The sequence below is a fragment of the Tursiops truncatus genome, chromosome 13 (genome assembly GCF_011762595.2).
Source record: "Tursiops truncatus isolate mTurTru1 chromosome 13, mTurTru1.mat.Y, whole genome shotgun sequence".
NCBI lineage: Eukaryota > Metazoa > Chordata > Mammalia > Artiodactyla > Delphinidae > Tursiops > Tursiops truncatus.
The window spans coordinates 38,329,588-38,351,761 of NC_047046.1; the positions used below are offsets into that span (position 1 = coordinate 38,329,588).

The following is a 22,174-nucleotide window of genomic DNA, read 5'->3' on the forward strand; positions in this document are numbered from 1 at the left end:
AGGAAAGAGTAAATCCAGGCAAAAGTTGGAAGGGATCATGGTCGAATCCCTATGCACTGTTATTATTGAAAAAGGAGAATAAGGAATAGAATAACTTCTCCACAGACAGATGAAAGTACATCAGAAAGATATGCACAGAAAACTAAAATCTAATAATTCAAAGTGAGCTAAAAAATTAAGAAGATGATAAAAGACATGGAAGGATGAAATAAGTCATAATTAGAAATGAGGTAGAACTTAGGAAAGAATTTTTAAAAATTCATTTCAGAAATGAAATAAGCTAGAAGCAACATAGAGCAAATAAATACAACAGATAATGCCTTAAGAGAAACAGAAGGTAAAAAGGAGGAAAAATTTTAAAATCAAAAAGATAAAATGTATTTGAGAGAAAGTGACAAATATAGAATATCTAATATATGTGTATTAGGGAATCCTTGCAAAAAGGAAAAAACAGTAACCAAAGTAATGGAATATAACAAATGCTAAAATTTGTAATTCCAGGAAAGTTTACCTGAAATTGAAAGATTTGAAATTAAATATTAAAAGGGCATGTTGCATACCTGGGAAAACTAACCCAGAACACCAAACACAGAGCCATATTCTGGTAAAATAATAGAATCTTCAAGAAAAGAAAAATTTCTTTGGGTAAAGGAAAAAAGAAAAAAGACCAAGTTACTTACAAAGGAAAGAAAATCAGATTGTTGTTAAGAAAAAAATGTGATCTCAATGTTTTATGCCAGAAAACAATGAAATAACATTTATTTAAGGTGCTCAAGGAAAGAAAACGTAAGCTAAGGATTTTATATATAACCAAACCGACTTTCAAGTACTGTAAAGGCTGTAGACTGCTGTGAAATGTAAGAATCCAGAGAATTGAGTCCCCATGAGCCTTTTCTGAGTAATCTATTAGAGAATTAGTTTTAGACAACCAAAATGACTGAAGAAATGTCAACTGAAGGACTGGTAGTGATCATTAAATAAATATTTATTTATTGAACTAAGATTAAATGATAGTTATAAAGGAAACGGTAGAGTTTATAATGGTTATATGCTCTAACAAGATAAAGTATGACTGTCAGAAAATGGGCTGGGAATGCAGAGAGGATATGATAAGTTTAATGAGCTGTTTGATTGCATTTTAGTTATTAATTGGGACTATATAAAGTTTAATATAAACTTTATATTTAAAAAAGCAAACAATGGAAGGATTAACCATAAAGTTAAAAAAAAGTTTTCATGTAAAAAAAAAAAAGTTTTCATGTATAGCAAGGTAATATGATATGGGGGACAAAGGTAGAAGGGAAACATCTTTGAATATGTCTTATTTTATAGATTTGATTTGAAATCACATGTATTTTATACAATTAGAAAACAAAATTAAGTTCAAAAAGGAAACTCCCCAAAGTGGAGAAGAAAATGAAACAAATGAACCTAAGTGTGTTTCCTGTTGGCATAATCATACAGAGAGGAAATTCCAAGTGATTTCCAAATGAGCAGTTATATGATAATTCTAATACTGTTATTCCCAGTGACTCTGAGGACCAGAATTATCAGAGAGGTAAAAAGGAGACGCAGAGGTAGTATAGAAGAGGTTAAGTAAACACCCTGTAGTCTGGAATTTGAATTGGAAGAGTGTTTAAACTCACGATTTATTTTATCTTTGTTTTAAAACACACTGCGCCCCCCTCCGTTTCCTAGCTCTGTCCATGAAAAGACGTGGAAACAGTGACCATTCCTGTAACAATAACCAACCTTAGTGCCTAGATTATGGTCTCGAAATAGCCTTTCCATCTGTGAAGAATCACGGCTCTTTGGAGAAATGGCTAATTCTAGTTCTTTGGCAGGAAGTGAACAAGATGAGCCTCATACCAGATAGCAAGGAAGCTATCAAAGATTTCTAGGTATGTTAAAACGATCTGGCAGCCAATTTGAAGGGTTTCTCACCAAATACTAAGACAGATGAATCTATTAAACTGCACCAATTAGTAAAATTAGGATTGGATGAATCTTTATAAGACAAATAACCCTGTTTCTTCAACAAGTAATTTGCAAAGAAAAAAAATGTGTAGGTTTCGTTAGGAACTTGATTTAAACAAACTAAAAAATATTGTCATTTGTGAGGCAATCAGAAATTTGAACACTGACTAGTAGTTTATTTTATTATAGTTATTGATAATTTGGGATAGGTTGATAATAGTATTGAAGTTATATTAAAAAAAAGAGTTTACATGACAAAATAATACAGGAGGGGAGAATGGATAGGGAAAACAAGATTGGCCATGAGCTGACAATTGTTAAAACTGGTTGATGGGTACATGAGGATTCAATATACAATTGTCTATTTTTGTGTGTTTGAGATTTTCCGTAAAGAACAGTTAAGGAGGGAAAAAAAAAAAAAGAATGCAGCCTCAAAGAGTTTGAGATGATGGTGGAAAATCCCAGGTGAAAATGTCTAATGAGAAGTTAAAATTAGTGTGTGTTTTGGGGCGAGGAGAGGGGTAAACAGGGCTGGAGTAGTATATTTTGAAGTCTTTGGAAGTAAGACGATAGTTGTCAAGTGGATTACATTTCCAAGAAAGTAGAGTAAAAAACAAGGAATAAAGTTTGGGAGAATGAACAGACTTAGGAATCTGAAGAAGGAAAAGGAGCCAGTGAGTGGAAAAAGGGAAGGAACAGGCAGAAAGATTAGGCTGTCATCCAGAAATCAAGGGAATATTTTCAAGAGTTGGAGTCAGATGCTGTGGAGAGGTCAAAATAGAAAACAAGTTTAAGGGCAGTCTCCTCTGTGTTAGGAAATAGATATTATCAGTATCACCAGTTTTCTAGTGTTGTTATTGGCTATTCTGTTGTGCATAAGAGAATGGGTTTTGGACCTGAGTTTGAAATGGGGCTAATAAGATTACATAGCTTTCAGGATTTTATGTATTAGGTGAGTCAGTACGTATAAAGCTCTTAGAACAGTACCTACCACGTGAGGGCTGCTGCTTCTGGTTGTGTTCCGTACCTAATTGCTCTTCTTACTCCATATATTTAATAAGCATGTTACTTCTACATACTTCTGTTTTGAAATCAGGCTTGATTCCAAAAAGGATTTAAACATAGATGTAAGCTTTGAGCCCTTTTTGGTTTAAATTGCTTTTTTTAGAAATCAGATTTTCTTTTTTTAGGCTAGATTGATGGTGGTTTTGGACCACTTGCGTTACAAGTTCTCAAGAAGTATCTTATGAGGTTAAAAAAGGATTGGGGACTTCCCTGGTGGTTCAGTGGTTAAGAATCTGCCTGCCAATGCGGGGGACACAAGATCCCACGTGCGTGGAGCAGCTAAGCCCATGTGCCACAACTACTGAGCCTGTCTGTGCTCTAGTAGCCCCTGCTTGCTGCAACTAGAGAAAGCCCGTGCGCAGCAGTGAAGACCCAACGCAGCCAACAATCAATCAATCAATAAATTTACAAAATAAATTTACAAAAGAAAGGATTGAATATCAGAAACCAAGATTTTGTGAACTTTTATGAATAAAATAGATTGTCATGATTGTTTTATATTATTGTGGAAATGTAGTTTTATTAAAATATTTTTTAAAGATACTCTTTAAAGTTTGTCACTAATAAACAACCCATTTGAATATGATTATCCTTTAAAGGTTTTTTTTATTAGGAGTGAAGTAAAATTAGTACTTTAAATATGTAAAAACTGGTGGTTGATTTTTACGGTATATACTTCAGACTTGAAACATGAATCTAATTTTTTTTAAGACTTTAGGTAAAGTTGGCCGAGTACAACAAATTTATTCAGACAGTGATTTAAAGGTGGAAGTCTGTGGAACATCTTGGACGTATAATCCAGCAGCAGTTTCCAAGGTGGCATCTGCAGGATCAGCCATTAGCAATGCATCTGGTGGTATGTTTTGTTTCATGTTTCTCTAAAAGTAATATGGTTTACATTAGAACCTTTCCCAATTCCCCAATTCTTGTATACAGATAATGTCGTATGTGTTCTTGATTTTCTCCTAGATCACATAACCTCACTTGAATATTAACTACCTTTTAAACTTTCGCTAAAGGTTTTTTATTTTTTTCTGCTTTTTTCATATGATGAACAATCTTTGTTCTAGCTGAGGTATGCCCTGGAAAAATTCCATAAATATGTGCTTTTTCTTGGATGTATCAAGGGCTTCTCCACATCAAATCTGAGATACCTGAAATTCAACATTCTTACTCCTAGTTGGAAGTTATGTTTTCTGCTAAAGAACCATCACTTTCTTAGACTACTTCATTTTCTTTTTATTTCCAATATTATTGCTAGCCGATGGCTTTCTTTCTGGATATTTTTACATATCAGCTATACTTTTTCTCTTGTCATTTAATAGGAGTTATATACATGCCACAATGAGTAGAAAGCTGTGTTGAGATGTGAGTATGCTGGATGCTTGGGTAGACTCATGCCCAAAATCTTTCCTTCTTATGCTCCCGCTTTATATACACACTCACTTCATTCAACAGCAAATTACAGCTTACTGTATGTGTATTGTTGTCATCCAGAAAAGAAGATAGAACCATAACTGTGAACAGTAAGAAAGTAAAGGAAAACATTGGGTGACCTCCAGTTTTATTTTGTACTGCTTTCTACTTCTTTGCTTCTGTCTTGTCTTTCCTGCTGTAATTTGCTAATGTATTTGAAGTTTAAATCATGTGGTGTTATTTTTACCTTGAGGTTAGATGGCATCACAGTAGGCTGACTTTTAACAAACTGAAAGAGTGAAAGATGGTTAATATCCTTCTCTCAAGTAATGTGGACTAGGTGTTGGGCCTCTGCCCCACTTTGTGACTTCTTTCCTTTCCAGTAAGTAGATCCAAGAGTTAAGGAGTAGAACTGGGTAGATTTGCTACTGATAAATGCTATTTAGAAAAAAAAATCATATTGAAAGGGTTTATGTAAACACATCTCTGGTTCTTCCTTGTTTTAGTCAAAACCAATCAATTGGCACCTTTGAAGTATGTTATTAACCCTTAGAGATCCATTTTTAACTGAAAATTGGTTTGTTCCTAAAATATTTCCCCAGACATTATAGAGATTATATTGCTTTTGAATCATAACCATTGATCTGTTGATCTAGTCTAAGATCTGTTAACATTGAGCTCTGAGTGTCCATATGATATACTTAAGACCTGAAAGACAATTTGTATCATTATGATACTCCCACTGTAGTGTGTTCATTTATAATATCTTTGGTATGACTCCTAAATCTTGAATTATAGTTTGTATGTAGCTCTTCTTTTTCTGAAATGTTAACTTGAAGTACATGAATTGGAGTAAACTGGGAATACCTGTGGGCTCGAATTTAATGCAGCTTTATATGGTAGTAATTATAATGTGCATGGGTAATATCTGTAGCATAGTACAAAAATAATATTAATGATAGAAATAATAAAAAAGGAAAAGTATATATTATAGGCATATGGGTAATGCTTGTCTGTTAGTAGTTAAGGTTTGAGATCCTCCTATATTAGCAGCTTTATTTGATGCTTTACAGAAAGACTCTCCCAACTCTTGAAGAAATTATTTGAAACCCAAGAATCTGGTGACCTCAATGAAGAATTAGTTAAGGCTGCTGCCAATGGAGATGTTGCTAAAGTGGAAGATTTGCTAAAAAGACCAGATGTGGATGTGAGCATTTTAAAAATTATTTTGAAGCATACACAAGAATGGAATAGTTATAACGAACCTTATACTTCAACAGTTATTATATTTTGCCACATGTGCTTCATCTATTCCTTCTTGCTTGTTTTTCTAAGGTATTTTAAAGAAGACACTGGGCATCACTTCTTCACTGTGCATTTCTAAAAGATATTGACATTTTCTTAATACTGACTTTTTAAATTTTATGATTGACAAAATTTACTTTTAGGTTTTTAAGTAGTGTCCTTTTGGGAAATTCAGGGAAGTTTTCTCATGTAAATGTTATCTTATTATGTTTAAAAAATGTATTTTAGTAAATTTTATAAGCAATTTTCCATCTCTCTTTTCAAAACATTTAATTTAAACTTTTTCCCTCCCCTCCTTATGAAAATTGACTGTTTCATAGTTTATAATGCAGGTGAATTAGGGTTCATGCATTTTGTGAATCTTAATAGTTTATGTTGTAATTTTACCATTTACAAAAGCCATATTTTAAACGGGTTCAAAATTTAAATTTTGGTTCTCGCTTAGTCATCCATTGGCTTTGTCATTGCTACTATTGTGGCACCAGTATGATGTCAGTACCAGCCAAGAGACTGTAGGTTGAGTGTCAGTTTGGATCATTGTCACTGTGTAGTGAGGGCTTTTGTTGCCACATTTTTGTGTGCAAGTATGCTGGATAGTTTGACAAAGATCAGATCTGTAATTATAAGGTGTAAACATCTTATTTCTATGATCTCATGTGGCATTTTAGGTTTGTTAGAGATCAGTTGCAGCAGCATGACACAGTGGTTTCTTGATTGGTTATGAGCTATGTCACAAATAATTTGTTTCAGATATTCAAGTTTTTTGTGTTTGGAAAGTAGAGTCAGACTTCTTTTATATTCAGTCAGGCAGATTTACATGTTATTGTACTTAATTTTTTCCTTTATTTAATTACTAATTTATTTTAGTTGTTTTTTAGAATGTCATACATTCTAAAAATTTCAAGGGAAAAACAGTTCTACAAGGTTTGTTACGAAAAACAGCATCTCTTTTTCAATCTTATTTTACTTTTCTTCAGAGGCAGCTATTTTCACCTCTTTCAGCTGATTTTCTTCATATGCTTACCTCCACATCTTTCAATAACATATTTCTATTGTTATTTCTTGATTTTTATGTTTTAGGAGTTATCTTTTGATACCTCTCTGTGAAGGTGAGGATTCAGCTTTCTTTTGCCACCTCCAGCCCATCCCCGCTACACACATACACACCTCTTCCAGGTTCTTAATGTGGTATTATATTGTATTGTAATTTTGTTAAGATTAAAATTAATTGTACATGTTATTATTCAAATGACATTCATATCTAAGCTGTGGAGGATACTAGATTGTGTTTTCTTACACAACTTTCTGTTTTCCTTGGTGTTCATAATCGTTCTTTAAAAAAAAAACTGAGGTGTAATTTACATACAGTGAAATACATGGATCAGTTTTGACAAATGCATATACCCACATAATCCACAGCCTTATTAAGATGTAGAACATTTCCTTCGTTCCAAAGAGTTCACTTGTAGTTTTTCCCAGTCTCTCTTATTCCCAAGAGATAATCTAAAATCGTTTTCACTTATTAGCAATCTATATTGTTATAATTAATTCTTCTCCAAAATTCTCTCTGATTGTGTAATCTGTCAAGAAATTCAGGCACATCAGGTATGTATTCATTTTATCTTCTGAGAGAGATTTCTCTCAGTGCCTTCTGACCTCTTCCATTTGGCCAGGTTGCTCTCTATGCCTGATGCCCGATTGGAATGTCTCTCACACATCATCCTGGAGGTGCCCTTCCCCTCTCTGCTGTGTTGGATTTTTTGTTTTCTGTATCCTCTGTCCTTCTGTTTCAAAGTTTATTCCCTCTTTTGTGAAGTATGGCTTTTAGTAGCTTCTTGAGAAAAAGAGTGCATGGGAAATAGACCTTCAATATATATATTTTTTAACCTTACTATTAGGTTTTAGATGGGAATAGAATTCAAGGTTAGATATTATTTTCCTTCAGAATAATCCCATTTTCTTCCAGCATTCAGAATTGCTGTTGAGAAGACTTATTAAGCCATTCTGATTCCTGATCGATACTGCATGTGAGCTGTTTTTTTCTTTTTTTCTTTCAAGCATGAACATCTCTTCTTGTCACCACAGTCTGAACTTGTACAATGTTGTGCTTTGCTGTGGATCCGTTTTCATCCATTACTTTTAATGCTTGATCTTTATATTCTGGAAATCATGTCTTTCATATTTGGGAATTTTTGATCATTTTTTATTTTAGATTTTTATCTTTAGAGCAGTTTTACAAACTAAAATTGAGAGAGGTACAGAGATTTCCCATGTATTCCCAGTCTATCCAAATGCATAGCCTCCCGCATTATCAACATCACTTGCTAGAATGGTACATTATTTTACTAAGGATGACCTATATTGACACATCATAATCACCCAAAGTCCATAGTTTACCTTAGAGTTCACTCTTGGTGTTGTACCTTCTGTGGGTTTGTACTAAGGTATAATGATATGTATCCATCATTATAATATCATACAGAGTATTTTTACTGCCCTAAAAATCTTCTGTGGTCTGCCTATTCACCTCTTTTCCCCACCCCATCTCTGGCAACCACTGATCTTTTTATTGTATTCAATAAAAAGTTTTGCCTTTTCCAGAATGTCATATAGTTGGAATCATACAGTATGTAACCTTTTCAGCTTGGCTTCTTTCACTTAGTAATAGGCATTCAGGTTTCTTCCATGTCTTTCTGTGTCTTGATAGCTTGTTTCTTTTTAGTGCTGATTAATATTCCATTGTCTGGTTGCATCAGGGTTTATCCATTCACCTATGTAGGACATACTGGTTGCTTCCAAGTTTTGTTAGTTATGAATAAAGCTGCTATAAATGTCTGTATGCAGGTTTTTGTGTGGACGTAAGTTTTCAGCTTTCTTTAGATTAGTACTAAGGAATGTGATTGCTGGATCATATAGTAAGAATGTGTTTCCCTGATGATATATATTGTGGAGCATCTTTTCATATGCTTATTTGCCATTTGTATGTCTTCTTTGGTGAGGTGTTTGTTCAGGTCTTTGGCCCATTTTTTAATTGGGCTGTTTTCTTAATGTTGAGTTTTAAGAGTTCTTTGTATATTTTGGATAACAGTACTTTATTAGATATGTCTTTTGCAAATATTTTTTCCCAGTCCGTGGCTTGTCTTCTCATTACCTTGATATTTTGTTTTGCAGAGCAGGAAATCTTAATTTTAGTGAAGTTCAGCTTATCAACTATTTCTTTCACAGATCATGTCTTTGGTGTTGTATCTTAAAAAAAAAAGTCATCACCATACCCAAGGTCATCTAGGGTTTCTCCTGTGTTATCTTTTAGAAGTTTTATAGTTTTGTGTTTTACATTTAGGTCTGTGATCCATTTTGTTAATTTTTGTGAAAAGTGTAAGGTCGGTATCTAGATTCATTTTTTGCATGTGGTTCCAGCACCATTTGTTAAAAAGATTATCTTTGCTCCGTTGTATTGCCTTCGCTTCTTTGTTAAAAATCACTTGACTATATTTATGAGAGGCTATTTCTGGGCTTTCTGTTCTTTTCCTTTGTTCCGTTTGTCTATTCTTTGGCCAGTACCACACTGTCTTGATTACTGTAGCTTTGTAGTAAGTCTTGGAGTCAGGTAGTGTCAGTCCTCCAGATTTGTTCTTCTTCAGTATTAAGTTGGCTATTCTGGGTCTTTTGCCTTTCAATATAAACTTTAGAATCAGTTTGTCAGTATCCATAAAATAACTTGCTGGGATTTTGATAGGGATTGCATTGAATTTATGGGTCAAGTTGGGAAGAACTGTTAGTCTTTCTATCCATGAACATGGAGTATACTCCATTTATTTAGTTCCTTGATTTCATTCATCAGAGTTTTGTAGTTCTCCTCATGTAGATCTTATACATATTTTGTTAGATTTATACTTTAGTGTTTGATTTTGGGGGGTGTAATGGTAATGTGATGGTATTGTGGTTTTTTTATACATTTCCTTGATTATTAGTAATGTTGAGCATCTTTCTATGTACCTGTTGGCCATCTGTATGTTTTCGTTGGAAAAATGTCCATTCAGATCCTCTGCTCATTCTTTAATCAAATTGTTTTTCTTGCTTTTGAGTTGTATGGGTTCTTTATGTATTTTGGATATTAACTTATCAGGTATATGATTTGCGCATATTTTCTCCTATTCAGCAGGTTGCCTTTTCATTTTGTTGATGATTTCCTTTGCTGTGCTGTGATACTATGTTTTCAGTTTCATATTCTACTTGTTTGTTAGTATATAGGAATGCAATTGACACTTGTGTATTAACCTTGTATCCTGCAGCCTAGCTATAATTGCTTATTAGTTCCAGGAGGTTTTTGGTCTCTTTCAGATTTTCTACATAGATGATCATGTCATCTGTGGACAAGGACAGTTTCCTGTCTTCCTTCTCAATCTGTATACCTTTTATTTTCTTTTCTTGCCTTACTGTATTAGCAAGGATTTCTAGTATGATGTTGAAAAGGAGTGGTGGGAGTGGACCTGCTTGCCTTGTACCCAATTTTAATAGGAAAGTTGGGAGTTTCTCACCATTAAATATGATGCTAGCTGTAATTTTTTTGTACCCAGTCTTTTTCAAATTGAGAAAGTTCCCCTTTATTCCTTGTTTACTGAGAGTTTTTATGACGGGTGTTGGATTTTTTCACACGCTTTTTCTGCATCTATTGATACAATCATGTGATTTTTCTTCTTAACTCTGTTCATGTGATGGATTACGTTAATTGAGTTTTGAATGTTGAACCAGCCTTCCATACCTGGGATAAATTCTACTTGGTTGTGGTGTATAATTCTTTATGTACTTTTTGGGATTTGATTTGCTAACATTTTGTTGAGGATTTTTGTATCTGTGTTCATGAGAGATATTGGTCTGTAGTTTTCCTTTCTTGTAGTGTCTTTGTCCAGTTTTCGTATTAGGGTAATCTGCCCTCATAGAATGACTTAGGAAGTTTTCCTTCAGCTTCTAGCCTCTGAAAGAGATCGTAGAGAATTGGTATAATTCTTCCTTAAATGTTTGGTAGAATTCACTGGTAAACCCATATGGGCCTGGTGCTTTTGGTTTTTGAAATTAATTAATTATTGATTCAGTTTCTTTATTGGACAGAGGCCTTTCACGTGGTCTGTTTCTTCTTGTGTGAGTTTTGGCAGATTGTGTCTTTCAAGAAATTGGTCCATTTCATCTAGCCTATCAAATTTGTGGGCAGTTTCCAGAATATTCCATATTATTCTTCTAATGTCCATGGTATCTGTAATGATATCCCCCTTTTCTTATATTAGTAATTGGTGTTCTTGGCCATTTTTTATAAAAGGTTTTATGGATGGGAGTGAATGTAGTGGGATTAAGGAATTACACTTAGACTTGGGTGTATCCATGAATAAGTAATGCATTTACACAACATCTGAAGTGAAGAAAAGGTTGGTTGAAAATTACTGCTTTATATTAGAACAGTTGTGTATAGCTACCCTGGTAACTCATTTATGTATGCTTCATGGTAGTTTACATTTGTCAAACTACCATTAGCATTTGGCTATATTGGCTGAATTGAATTTCTTTATACTGTAGCAGACAGTATCTTTTCTAAAGGTTTTTCCATTCACCTCATTGCTTTTTCTTCACTGAAACAGACTCTGAGATTTAATAATTCAAGTAGATATATACATGCAAAACGAATGTAACTTACTTCCCTTCGTCCCTTCTTCCTCTCCTTCTTTTCTATTTTCACCTTTGCAGACTGCCTAAAAGTTTTCATAACTCTTTGAACAATGGAAATTTCCAAGTTCCTGTATCCCTCCCTAAATTAGAGAAACCAGTTTCTGGTGATCTGTGCTAGGATATATAGAACACCAACCTAAATTGTTTTCATAGAATCATATAATTTGCTGGCTTTAAACGTACACTGTATGTATATATTGGCTCTTTCTGATTTGTGACATTCCTTCATCCTTTCTTTTTTTATTTAGGTGAATGGACAGTGTGCTGGTCACACAGCCATGCAAGCTGCTAGTCAGAATGGACATGTTGACATTTTGAAGTTACTTTTGAAGCAAAATGTGGATGTAGAAGCAGAGGTAATTAAAACTAAGCTTAAAGAATATTTTAAGTAAAAATTAATGTCCTAGAAATGGTACTTCTTATCATGAGATGGATTTTTTTCGTTTTGAAATTTAATATTAACCTAAGCCTCTTCTGATTGAAAAGAAAAATTTGACAAAAGACAGCTTGAAGCATTTCGTATTTTTCTGTGATGGCTCAATATTCTAGGCATAACCCTAAGTGAAGATAGTTGAGTTTCCCTTTGCTATGGTAGAAGCACCATGTTGTTGGGAGCCCAGTTGGATTTACCCATGAGTCATGCTGGGGAAATTGAGGGAATAGGAATATAAATCATGTGCGGCAAGATTTTTCCTGATATGTGACACTCGGAGGCCTTTTGTTGTTGTTGTTGTTTGTCTCCTGAGGGAAAAAGTAAACTAGAATTTGTTTAGTCTTTTTGTTTCCTGATCTTTATATGGGTTTTTGAAGATTTTTATAATGCATGTTTATCGCTCTATGTGTGTATATGTGCTTAATTTAGAGTATATTCTTATTAAAGGAGAAATAAATGATTTTTACTATCATTGGAATTTCATTGTATGGCTGGTATGAGGGATGGCTCCCTTTGTTGTAGCTAACTATAACCTCATCACTTAAAGAGTATATTAGAATTACATTTGTTTTAGTCTAATATAAGATTTTTTAGGAATAAGCCAAATTCTATCAAAGTTTAACTAGGCAAAAGGTTGCAATTTTGTCCAAATGACACTCTCATCTGAGGAAGCTATTTAATATGGATTTGAATTTTCTGAGGGCTAAATTTGTTGACCAGTCTGTTTTTACTAATTATAAAATTTTAATGACATATATTTCAAAAGAGAAGTCTTAGACATTATTTTTGCTTTTTTCCCCCAGTTGTATATATCTTGAGTTGTTGGACAGCTACTAAAGAGCCATTGGTTTTGTAGGTGTAAATAAGTCATCTTTGATGTTGGAATTTTTCTTTTGCCTAGAGCTTGAATTTTAAATTAGTATATTATACGTTTGTAAACTATATGAGACGTTGTGTAGAATAGGGATGTAGCTGTGGGGTGGGGAACGAAGTTAGCACTATTTCTCAAGAGTAGGTTTTTTTTTTTTTCCTTAATTGAACTCAAATACAAAGCAAATGGTTAGTTATTACTGTACACATAAGCTTGGAGTTGGAGTGAAGCTCAGTAGGCTAGGTGTTTGTAAATAATTTATCTTTCACTTTGGAAACCACATCTCTTACTAAAGCAGTAAGGTACAGGTGGACTTGTACCATACCTCCTCCTTTGGATTTCCATTCTGTGCATTTTCTGTTTCAAAAACCATTGTAGGCAGATGTAATTTGTAGAAATAGTGTGAAAAAGGAATATTTACACATCAGGTTAAATTAATAACACAGTGTCCCAACTGGTAGAGGAAAAACTACATTTAAAAATTGGATTGAAATATAAATATAATTCATTGCCTAAGCGTAAAACAAAAATTTATCAAAGTTTCATTTTTCTAGAATGTGAGAATTAACATTGTCTGTCATAAACAGCAATATAGTTTGTTTAAAACAGTGATTCTTAATTGGGGCACATTTTTGTCCCATGGGGGCATTTTGTGGAGACATTTTTGATTGTCACAACTGGTTGCTGGGGAGCAGGGGAGTATTACTGGCATCTAATGGGTAGAAACTAAGGATGCTACTAAATACCCTGCAGTGTACAGGACAGCTCTCACAACAAAGAGTTATCTGGTCCAAAATGTCGGTAGTGCTGAGGTTGGGAAATCCTGGTTTAAAAGTTGGAGAAAATAGCTAATTTTACGAATGCACTTAAAATTGTGATTCATCATGCACTAGCTTGTTTGTAAGTTGATTGGTTGCTATTAATTTTTTTATTATTGGAAATTTTAAACATGTATAGAAATAGAATAGTATAATGAATCCTGTGTACCCATTATTCTACTTCAGTTATTTTTCCTGGTCAATTTTGTCTTATCTGTACCCTCTTGCCTCCCATTTCCTCCACTGACTTACTTTGAAGCAGATCCAGATATCATATTATTTAATCTGTAAATATTTTAGTATGTATCCTAGAAGATAAGTACTCTTTTCTAAAAACTTTATTGTACCTTTAGCACATGTAGGCACAATAATTTAACAATGAGTTTTTAAAAATCTAATTTTATTAAAAGTTTCGAGGTTAGCTGAAGAATAAAGAGAATAATATATTTTGTTGTCTAGTTATCTCATTCTGTATCTGTATTAATTTTTTTCATCTCCATCAGGAAGTGAGCTCAAGATAGTATAGATGACAGGTTGCAAACTATAGCCCGCAGGCCAAGTCCAGCCCTTCATTTGTATTTTAAAGTATTATTGGAACACAACACACGCATTACTTAATTTTATTGTGTATGGCTGCTTTTGTGCTACAGCTGCAGAATTGAGTAGTTGTGTAGTTGTGATAAGAGATCATACAACCTGTAAAACCTAAAATATTTACTTTCTGGCCCTTCACAGAAAAGTTTGCTGGCCCCTAATATAGATGACTATTACAGATTTTAGTTGATTTAAGCTGTTAGTAAGCTAAATTATTTGCTATATATTATACCTTTCAAATATGTGATAAGGTTACATTTTTTCCCTATTTCTTTTTCTTAGGGAAAACTCAGAGCTATTTTGGAAAGTTGGTTGTCTCTATGTATGACCTACTGAGTACAGTAGGATTACATTCTGTTTCCTTCTTAATGTGTAGTCAAAGGCACTGAGGACTGTGAGATCTTAGGTATGTTGATATGGGTGAGCTAATGTTTGATCCTCCAGGGACTCAGTTGTTGTTTTTTTTCCCCCCTACTGATCAATATAATAGGTAAAGGTGTGGAGGATTTATTTTAATGGAAAGGAAGCCCACCTTTAAAACGTGTGTTCTTTACAGTAAGTTTTTCAAATATAGTACAAATATATACTGAAGATATCAGTAAACTTTAGGTGGTTTCATTATTTAAGGTTAATGAAAATTCTTTTAATGGAGAATATTAATAGTAGGGAACAGTACTCGACATTGTCAGAAAACCCAAGTTGTAATGGTATTGTTGCTTTCTAAAATGATATTGGGCAAAAAGTTTAATTGGTATAAGCTTCAGTTTCCTCATCTACGAAAATAACTGAAAGGGTTGGGGAATAGAGTAAGGGAAATAATTAAGATACCATTTATAATGTAGAACACAATGGGAATTTAAAGTGTGATTATTACCTGTGTTCTTTTTTTTTAAAATTAATTTATTTGTTTCATTTTTGGCTGCGTTGGGTCTTCGTTGCTGCGCATGGGCTTTCTCTAGTTGCAGTGAGCGGGAGCTACTCTTCGTTGCAGTGCGTGGGCTTCTCATTGCGATGGATTCTCTTGTTGCAGAACACAGGCTCTAGGCACACGGGCTTCAGTAGTTGTGGCTTGCAGGCTCTAGAGCGCAGGCTCAGTATTTGTGGCGCATGGACTTAGTTGCTCCGCAGCATGTAGGATCTTCCCGGACCAGGGCTTGAACCCATGTCCCCTGCGTTGGCACGTGGATTCTTAACCACTGTGCCACCAGGGAAGTCCCTGTTCTTATTAAAGATTTCTTTCCAACTAGTGGGAGTTAGCAGAGTTTCTCAAAAAAAACCCAGATGCTAATTCTGTCTGATTCTGCTTATCTAGTTAATGAAAACAAAACTGTATAAACTTTTTATTTAACTGTAATCTGAAAAGGAACGGGCAAGTGGACTTTAAGACTGGTCAGTTTAAGGAACTTCTTTCCTTAAAAACAAGTCAGAACTCAGAATAATAACATCCAGAATGGCTCTAGGAATTGGTATATGTGGTTCCTGGGGATCCATGTTAATTCAGGTTGTGACCAGAGGCTTTCCCACCTCCCTACATGCCCCCCCCCCGAAATACTGGCACTATTAAAAACATGGGATGTCAAGAGAAAGATTTGATTTATAAGACACAGAAAACAGTCGTTAAGGTGCCTTTTACAGGAAGGCAGACTGCAATCTAAGATTGCCCAAATAAAAAAGGTCAGGTTTTCAAAGGGGACATATCATAGTTTTATAGTTCTCCCTTATCAGTAAATTTAGTTGTGCAGGTTGGGTCTTAAGAATCGTCATTCGTTGATTCCTCTTTATTTTCCCCATATTCCTCATGTGGTCTATCACTAAATTCTGTTGGCTCTTTAAAATATATCCAGAATGTAAACAGTTTTCATCTTTCCTGCTGCCACTGTGCTTGTCTCCTCACACTTCTCTTCTCCCAGCTATCTTCATGGCCTTCTCTTTCACTTCTTTCAGGTATTTACTCAAACCTTCCTTGGGAGGGGCCATCCCTTGGCTGTCTTATCTAATCTTTTTTCCCTGCTGTTTTTTCTCCTTGGCACTTTCTACTACCTAACATTTACATTTTATTTACTTATTTCATTTATAATATTCTGTCTCCCCCACTAGAATGTAAACTCCATGAGGGTGAACTTTATCTTGCCCATTGTTGTTCTCCAGTGTCCAGAACAGTATTGAGCTCATAGTAGACACCTAGTAAATACTCATTGAAGGAATGAATAAATGAATGAACGAACAAACCAGAATACACCATTTCCAGACAATCTAAAGGTTTTAATATGATCACAATACCAGCATCTTGATTAACTGAACAAGGTTTAAGGAAAGTAAGATGAAGTATAATATTATATTTGAGAATAATAAAATATTGACCTAATAATATAATAGTTGACCTAATTTACTGAAAATATCAGTGAGTTCAGGAAATATTTAATTTCATTGATGGCAAAAATCATGGGGACTTCCCTGGTGGTGCAGTGGTTAAGAATCTGCCTGCCAATGCAGGGGACATAGGTTCAAGCCCTTGTCCGGGAAGATCCTACATGCCGCGGAGAAACTAAGCTCGTGTGCCACAACTACTCAGCCTGCGAGCCACAACTCCTGAGCCTGTGAGCCACAACTACTGAAGCCTGTGTGCCTAGAGCCTGTGCTCCGCAACAAGAGAAGCCACAGCAATGAGAAGCCCACGCGCTGCAATGAAGAGTAACCCCCTCTCACTGCAACTAGAGAAAGCCTGCACGCAGCAGCAAAGACGCAGTGCAGCCAAAAAAAAGAAAAAAGTCATGATGGTTACCAAGAGGATTCTGGGGTGGTGGTGGAGTAGGAAGTACTAGGAATCCATCTCCCCATCTAGACAACAACTGCAATGGCAGAATCTTTCTGATGTAACTATTTTAGAACTCTGGCTTCTGTTGAAGGCTTGCTACTTCCAGGGGAAGGCTTGGGGGTTAATTTTGGTCAATTTCAGCTCTTAGCTCAGCAGGAGCTACACATACCCCACCCTCCAGCCCAGTGACAGGCAGCCAGGTATGTGTTCTTAGATCAGCTTGCAAGGTGTTCTGATCCTTGATTGCTGCTTCTGATTATGGAGGTGCAGGCACAGAGGTGGGTAGCCATTGTTGCACCCTCCCATTGTTGCAAACCCTTCCTCATTGGCTGAAGTTACTTCCAGAGGATTTAATGGTCTGTGCTTTTTTCTGCTTCCCCTGCCATTTTTCTTTTTCTCCTTTTTGGGAGCCTGGCATTAAAGACTACGACATTCAAAAGCAACTGCATATATGATGGAAATTAGAAAGGCGTTGCACATACCTGAGGAAAGGTGCAGGCTCAGAAAAGACCCAAGGAGACCTTAAGTTTACACCTCAGGCTGTAAGCATGAAGACAGGCTAAAACAGTCAAAACCAAACCAAAACCAAAACCAAAAACAAACCCTGCAGAAGGAGAAGGCTCCTGATTTCCAGACTTATGGCATTATTAGATTCAAATGTCCAGTTTTCAACAGAAAAATCACAAGGTAAACAGCGAAATAGGAAAGTATGGCCCATTCAAAGGAAAAAAAAATAAACCAACAAGTAAATGTACCTGAGAAAAACCAGATGGCAATCTACTAGACAATGACTCTAAAACAGTTGTCTTAAAGATTCTCAAAGAACTAAATGAAGATGTGTAGAAAGTCAAGAAAATGATGTGTGAACAAAATGGAAATATCAATGAAGACATAGATCACCTAAAAAGAAACTAAAAACAAATTCCAAAGCTGAAAAGTATAAGAACTTAAATGAAAAATTCATAGGGGAATTCAAAGAGAGATTTAACCAGGCAGAAGAAAGAACCAGTGAACTGGAAGATAGGACAATGGGAATTATCAAGTCTGAGAAACAGAAAGAAAAAAGGCTGAAGAAAAATGAAGAGAGCTTAAGGGACCTGTGGGGCATCATCAAGCGGACCACCATACGCATTGTGAGAATCCTAGAAAGAGAAGGCAGAAAGAGAGAAAGGGGCAGAGAGGTTATTTGAAGAAACAATGGCTAGAAACTCCCCAGATTTGATGAAAGATATAAACATCCAAAAAGCAGAATGAATTCCAAATAGGATGAACTCAGCCCCACATCGAGATACATTATAATCAAACTTTCAAAAGACAAAGAGAGAATCTTGAAAGCAGCAAGAGAGAAGCGACATGTCACTTATAAGAGATCCTTTTAAGATTTTCAACATTTCTCATCAAAAACTTTGGAGGCCAGAAGATAGTGGGCTGATATCTTCGAAGTGCTAAAAAGGCAGAAACAAAAAACAAAAAAAGGGGCTTCCCTGGTGGCGCAGTGGTTGAGAGTCCGCCTGCCGATGCAGGGGACACGGGTTCGTGCCCCGGTCAGGGAGGATCCCACATGCCACGGAGCGGCTGGGCCCATGAGCAATGGCCGCTGGGCCTGCACGTCCGGAGCCTGTGCTCCGCAGTGGGAGAGGCCACAATAGTGAGAGGCCCGCGTATGGCAAAAAAACCAAAAAAAAACCAAACCCCAAAAAACCTGTCAACCAAGAATCATATATCTAGCAAAACTGTACTTCAAAAATGAGGGAGAAATTAAGACATTCCCAGACGAAAGCTGAGGGAGTTTGTTGCCACTGGACCTGCCTTGTAAGAATCCCAAAAGGGTTCTGCAGGTTGAAATGAAAGGATATTAGACAGTAACCCGGAGCCATATGAAGAAATAAAATCTCAGTAAAGGCAAATACAAGGGCAATTATACAAGAAAGCATTATTTTAACAACAGTGTGTAACTCCACATCTTATTTTCTACATAATTTAAGAGACTGATGGATTTTTAAAAAACAGTTATTAGCTTGTGTTTTGGGGCATACCGTGTACAAAGATGTAATTTTGTGACATCAGTAACTTGAAAGGGGTGGGGATGGAGCTGTAAACAAGTAGAGTTTTTGTATGTTGTTGAAGTTAAGCTGGTATAAATTCAAATTAGATTGTTATAACTTTAGGAAGTTAAATGTAATCCCTGTGATGACCACAAAGAAAACAGTTATAGCATAAAGGAAATGAGAAGGAAATTAAAACATTTCACTACAAAAGAGCAACTAAATACAAAAGAGACAGTAATGTAGGAAATGAGGGGGAAAAAAGGCTGTATGGCATATGGAAAACAAATAGCAAAGTTACGGAAGTTTTTCCTTCTCAGTAATTACTTTAAATGGATTAAACTCCAAAAGACAGAGACGGCAGAATGGATTAAAAAAAATATTCTAACTGTGCACAGTCTATAGGAGACATTTTAGATGCAGAGACACAGGTATGTTATTTGTATTTTACCACAATAAAAAATCATTAAAAAAATGATTGAGAAAAAAATGCATGATTGTTATTAAGGCATATTAAGGATTCAATTCAACACCCATTTTGGTTCTTACTAGTAGTAGGTACTATGATACGTATTGGGAGTAAAGATGATTAAGATGCAGTCATAGCCCGCACGAAGCTCACAGTCAAATAAAAATGACAGACTTGCAAACAAATTATTATTCTGTAGTGTGATAAGTGATATGACAGAAGAAGAGTTAAAATAATTTTGTGAGAGGCAGGGCAAGTTTCATAGGAGAGGAGTTACCTGAGCTGAGTTTTAAAGAATGTGTATTTTCAAACCAAAATGTAATGAATAAGAGCATTGAAGTCTGAGAGCAGCACATGAACATATGGGGTGAAGTAAGTTGGTAAGTTAGTTTTATATATGAGGGAACATGGCAGCAGATGAGTCTGGAATGGTCCACAGAAGTAGGCTTTAAAAGAGGTTTGTTCTTTATATAATGGAGTTACATTAAAGAGTTTTAAACATAAATTCTGTGTTTTACAAAGAGAATTCTGTTTCTTGTGTGAAGAATAGATTGGGGTAAGAATGCTGGGTGAGCTGTGGCAGTAGGTCAAGTGAATGAGAATGAAGGAAGGTCTGAATTAATTAGCTGTAGAATTGGACAAGAGAGAATAGATAGCCATAGAATTTGGTGTTTGACCTAGGGGTTCAGGGAAAGGAAGTAGGTGAGCATGACCTACAGATCCTGATTTTGTTGACTGTACAGTCTGTGGATATATCAGCTAAGGGAAGAGTGGAGCAAGAGGAGGTTTTGGAGGCTGAGAGGAAACAGAGGAGCAGGAGGATAGAAAGAACCAAGATCAGTTTAAGATTTAATTTGAGGCCCCTTTGCAGATCTTTTTAGGTAACCGTTTGGGAGTGAGCTACTGTGTTGTCCCTCAACATCTCGTTTGTTGGCAGTATCAAAGACAGGATAATGACCTCAATGTTTGAGGTTTTTTGGAATATTTAAGATAAATTCGGAAGAAAGCAACAAAACCTGTAAGTTAAGGTCTTTGTTCAACTGAGATTTTCTAATTTAGAATAAAAATCTGGAAATGAATTGTTGTTTTCTAGTGTGTATATGTATTTTACAAAATCTTTAAACTTTCCTTGTGTATTTCCCTTTGACATATATTTGGATTTTAAGGTTTTTTTTTTTAATGTAAACAAATTGTTGACGGAACCTGCACAAAAAGTGTTTCGGTAGCAGTTTTCTAACAATCATAAATATGTGGTACACTTCATAAATAGTTCCTGTTTTTATTCAGTGAGTGTTAGTGGATTCCCATTTTTAATGGTACGAGTACCACTAGATAGGCTTAAAAATTATAACAGAAAAGAAATCCAGATCGGAGGTTAGGAAGATCTTACATCTAAGATTCTGAATGCTGAAATGTGTTACTAGAGAGGTTAACAATACATACACACAAACATATTTTTTTTTGTAAGAAGCTTGTTTTTCTGGAATGTTTAAATATAATGCTACTCAGAGGAGCAAGAGTTGAATCTTAAATCTTTCCTGTGGTAGTTTGCCAGTTCCTTTATGCTTAATGTTAAGAGGTAACAAAAACTCCTAACCTTGTTTAGCTGGAATGTTAGTAAGGTAGAAGTACTTCCTGAGTCTTGGATTCCTACCTTTTCAAGAATGGTTGTCAAGTCGTCATGGACTTCTACTTTTTACTTTTAGTATCTGTTTGAGAAAATATGCAAAGACCATAAACTGTTTTGAATTCAGCAACTGTTTTGTTTATTTGTTTTAAATATATTTAACCACAGCGGTATTTATCTGTGTTATCTTTGAAAAGTAGTTCAGATAAGCTCGAGTGCCATGTGGAGTTTCAAACCACTTGCAAAAACTAGAGTCCACCAGGGGCTACCATGGGTTGGAGAAAGTCTGAGAGTATGCTTACATCTGGGTGTTAAAATTTGAGATGTGTATGGAATAAAGACAATACCCTTATAATATCCTTTTCCATCTGCATCTAGCAAGGTAATGAGACTCTTTTTGGTATGGACTGTGTTTATTATCTTTATGGTGTAGTACAAGCATTTTCTTTTTAAAGCAGTTTCTTGCATTTGAAAAAAATTAAAGCAGTTGGGTCTTTTTCTACCTCTCGTCTCCTCAGAAATATGCCAGCAGAAGGTGAGGCATTGCTACTGGATTCCTCTGAAATAGTTTTGGAATTTTGGATGTATAGAATTGTACTTGTTTATGTTTCATTTTTATCTTTAAATGAAATACTTAATTTTTTTCTGTTCTTAAATATACAGAAAAGTGTATGCTCACCAGCCAGAGATAACCAATGTTAACATGTTGATATATTTCTCTCCCTTAAAGCTAGTTGAGATCAGGGCTTCCCTGGTGGTGCAGTGATTGAGAGTCCGCCTGCCGATGCAGGGGATGCAGGTTTGTGCCCCGGTCTGGGAGGATCCCACGTGCCGCGGAGTGGCTGGGCCCGTGGGCCATGGCTGCTGAGCCTGCGCTCCGCAACGGGAAAGGCCACAGCAGTGAGAGGCCTACGTACCGCAAAAAAAAAAAAAAAAAAAAAAAAAGAAAGCTAGTTGAGATCATACTGTTTGGCATTCATTCTTTTTTTTTTTAATTACTCAATCGCTAGCGTAATTTTTA

The 22,174-nt window shown here is 35.4% G+C and overlaps 1 protein-coding gene across 2 annotated transcripts in view; it reads left to right on the forward strand.

Annotated features, from left to right (window-relative positions):
• MIB1 (MIB E3 ubiquitin protein ligase 1) overlaps positions 1-22,174 on the forward strand; it is a 116,598-nt gene that overhangs the window by 39,331 nt on the left and 55,093 nt on the right. For both annotated transcript variants that reach the window (XR_012325347.1, XM_033837613.2), the window contains exons 8-10: positions 3,754-3,898; positions 5,532-5,665; positions 11,730-11,837. Coding sequence is in view for 1 of the 2 variants with exons in the window: in XM_033837613.2 (XP_033693504.1) it covers positions 3,754-3,898; positions 5,532-5,665; positions 11,730-11,837 (387 nt within the window). In the remaining variant the exon portion in view is untranslated. The remainder of the gene's footprint in view (positions 1-3,753; positions 3,899-5,531; positions 5,666-11,729; positions 11,838-22,174) is intronic.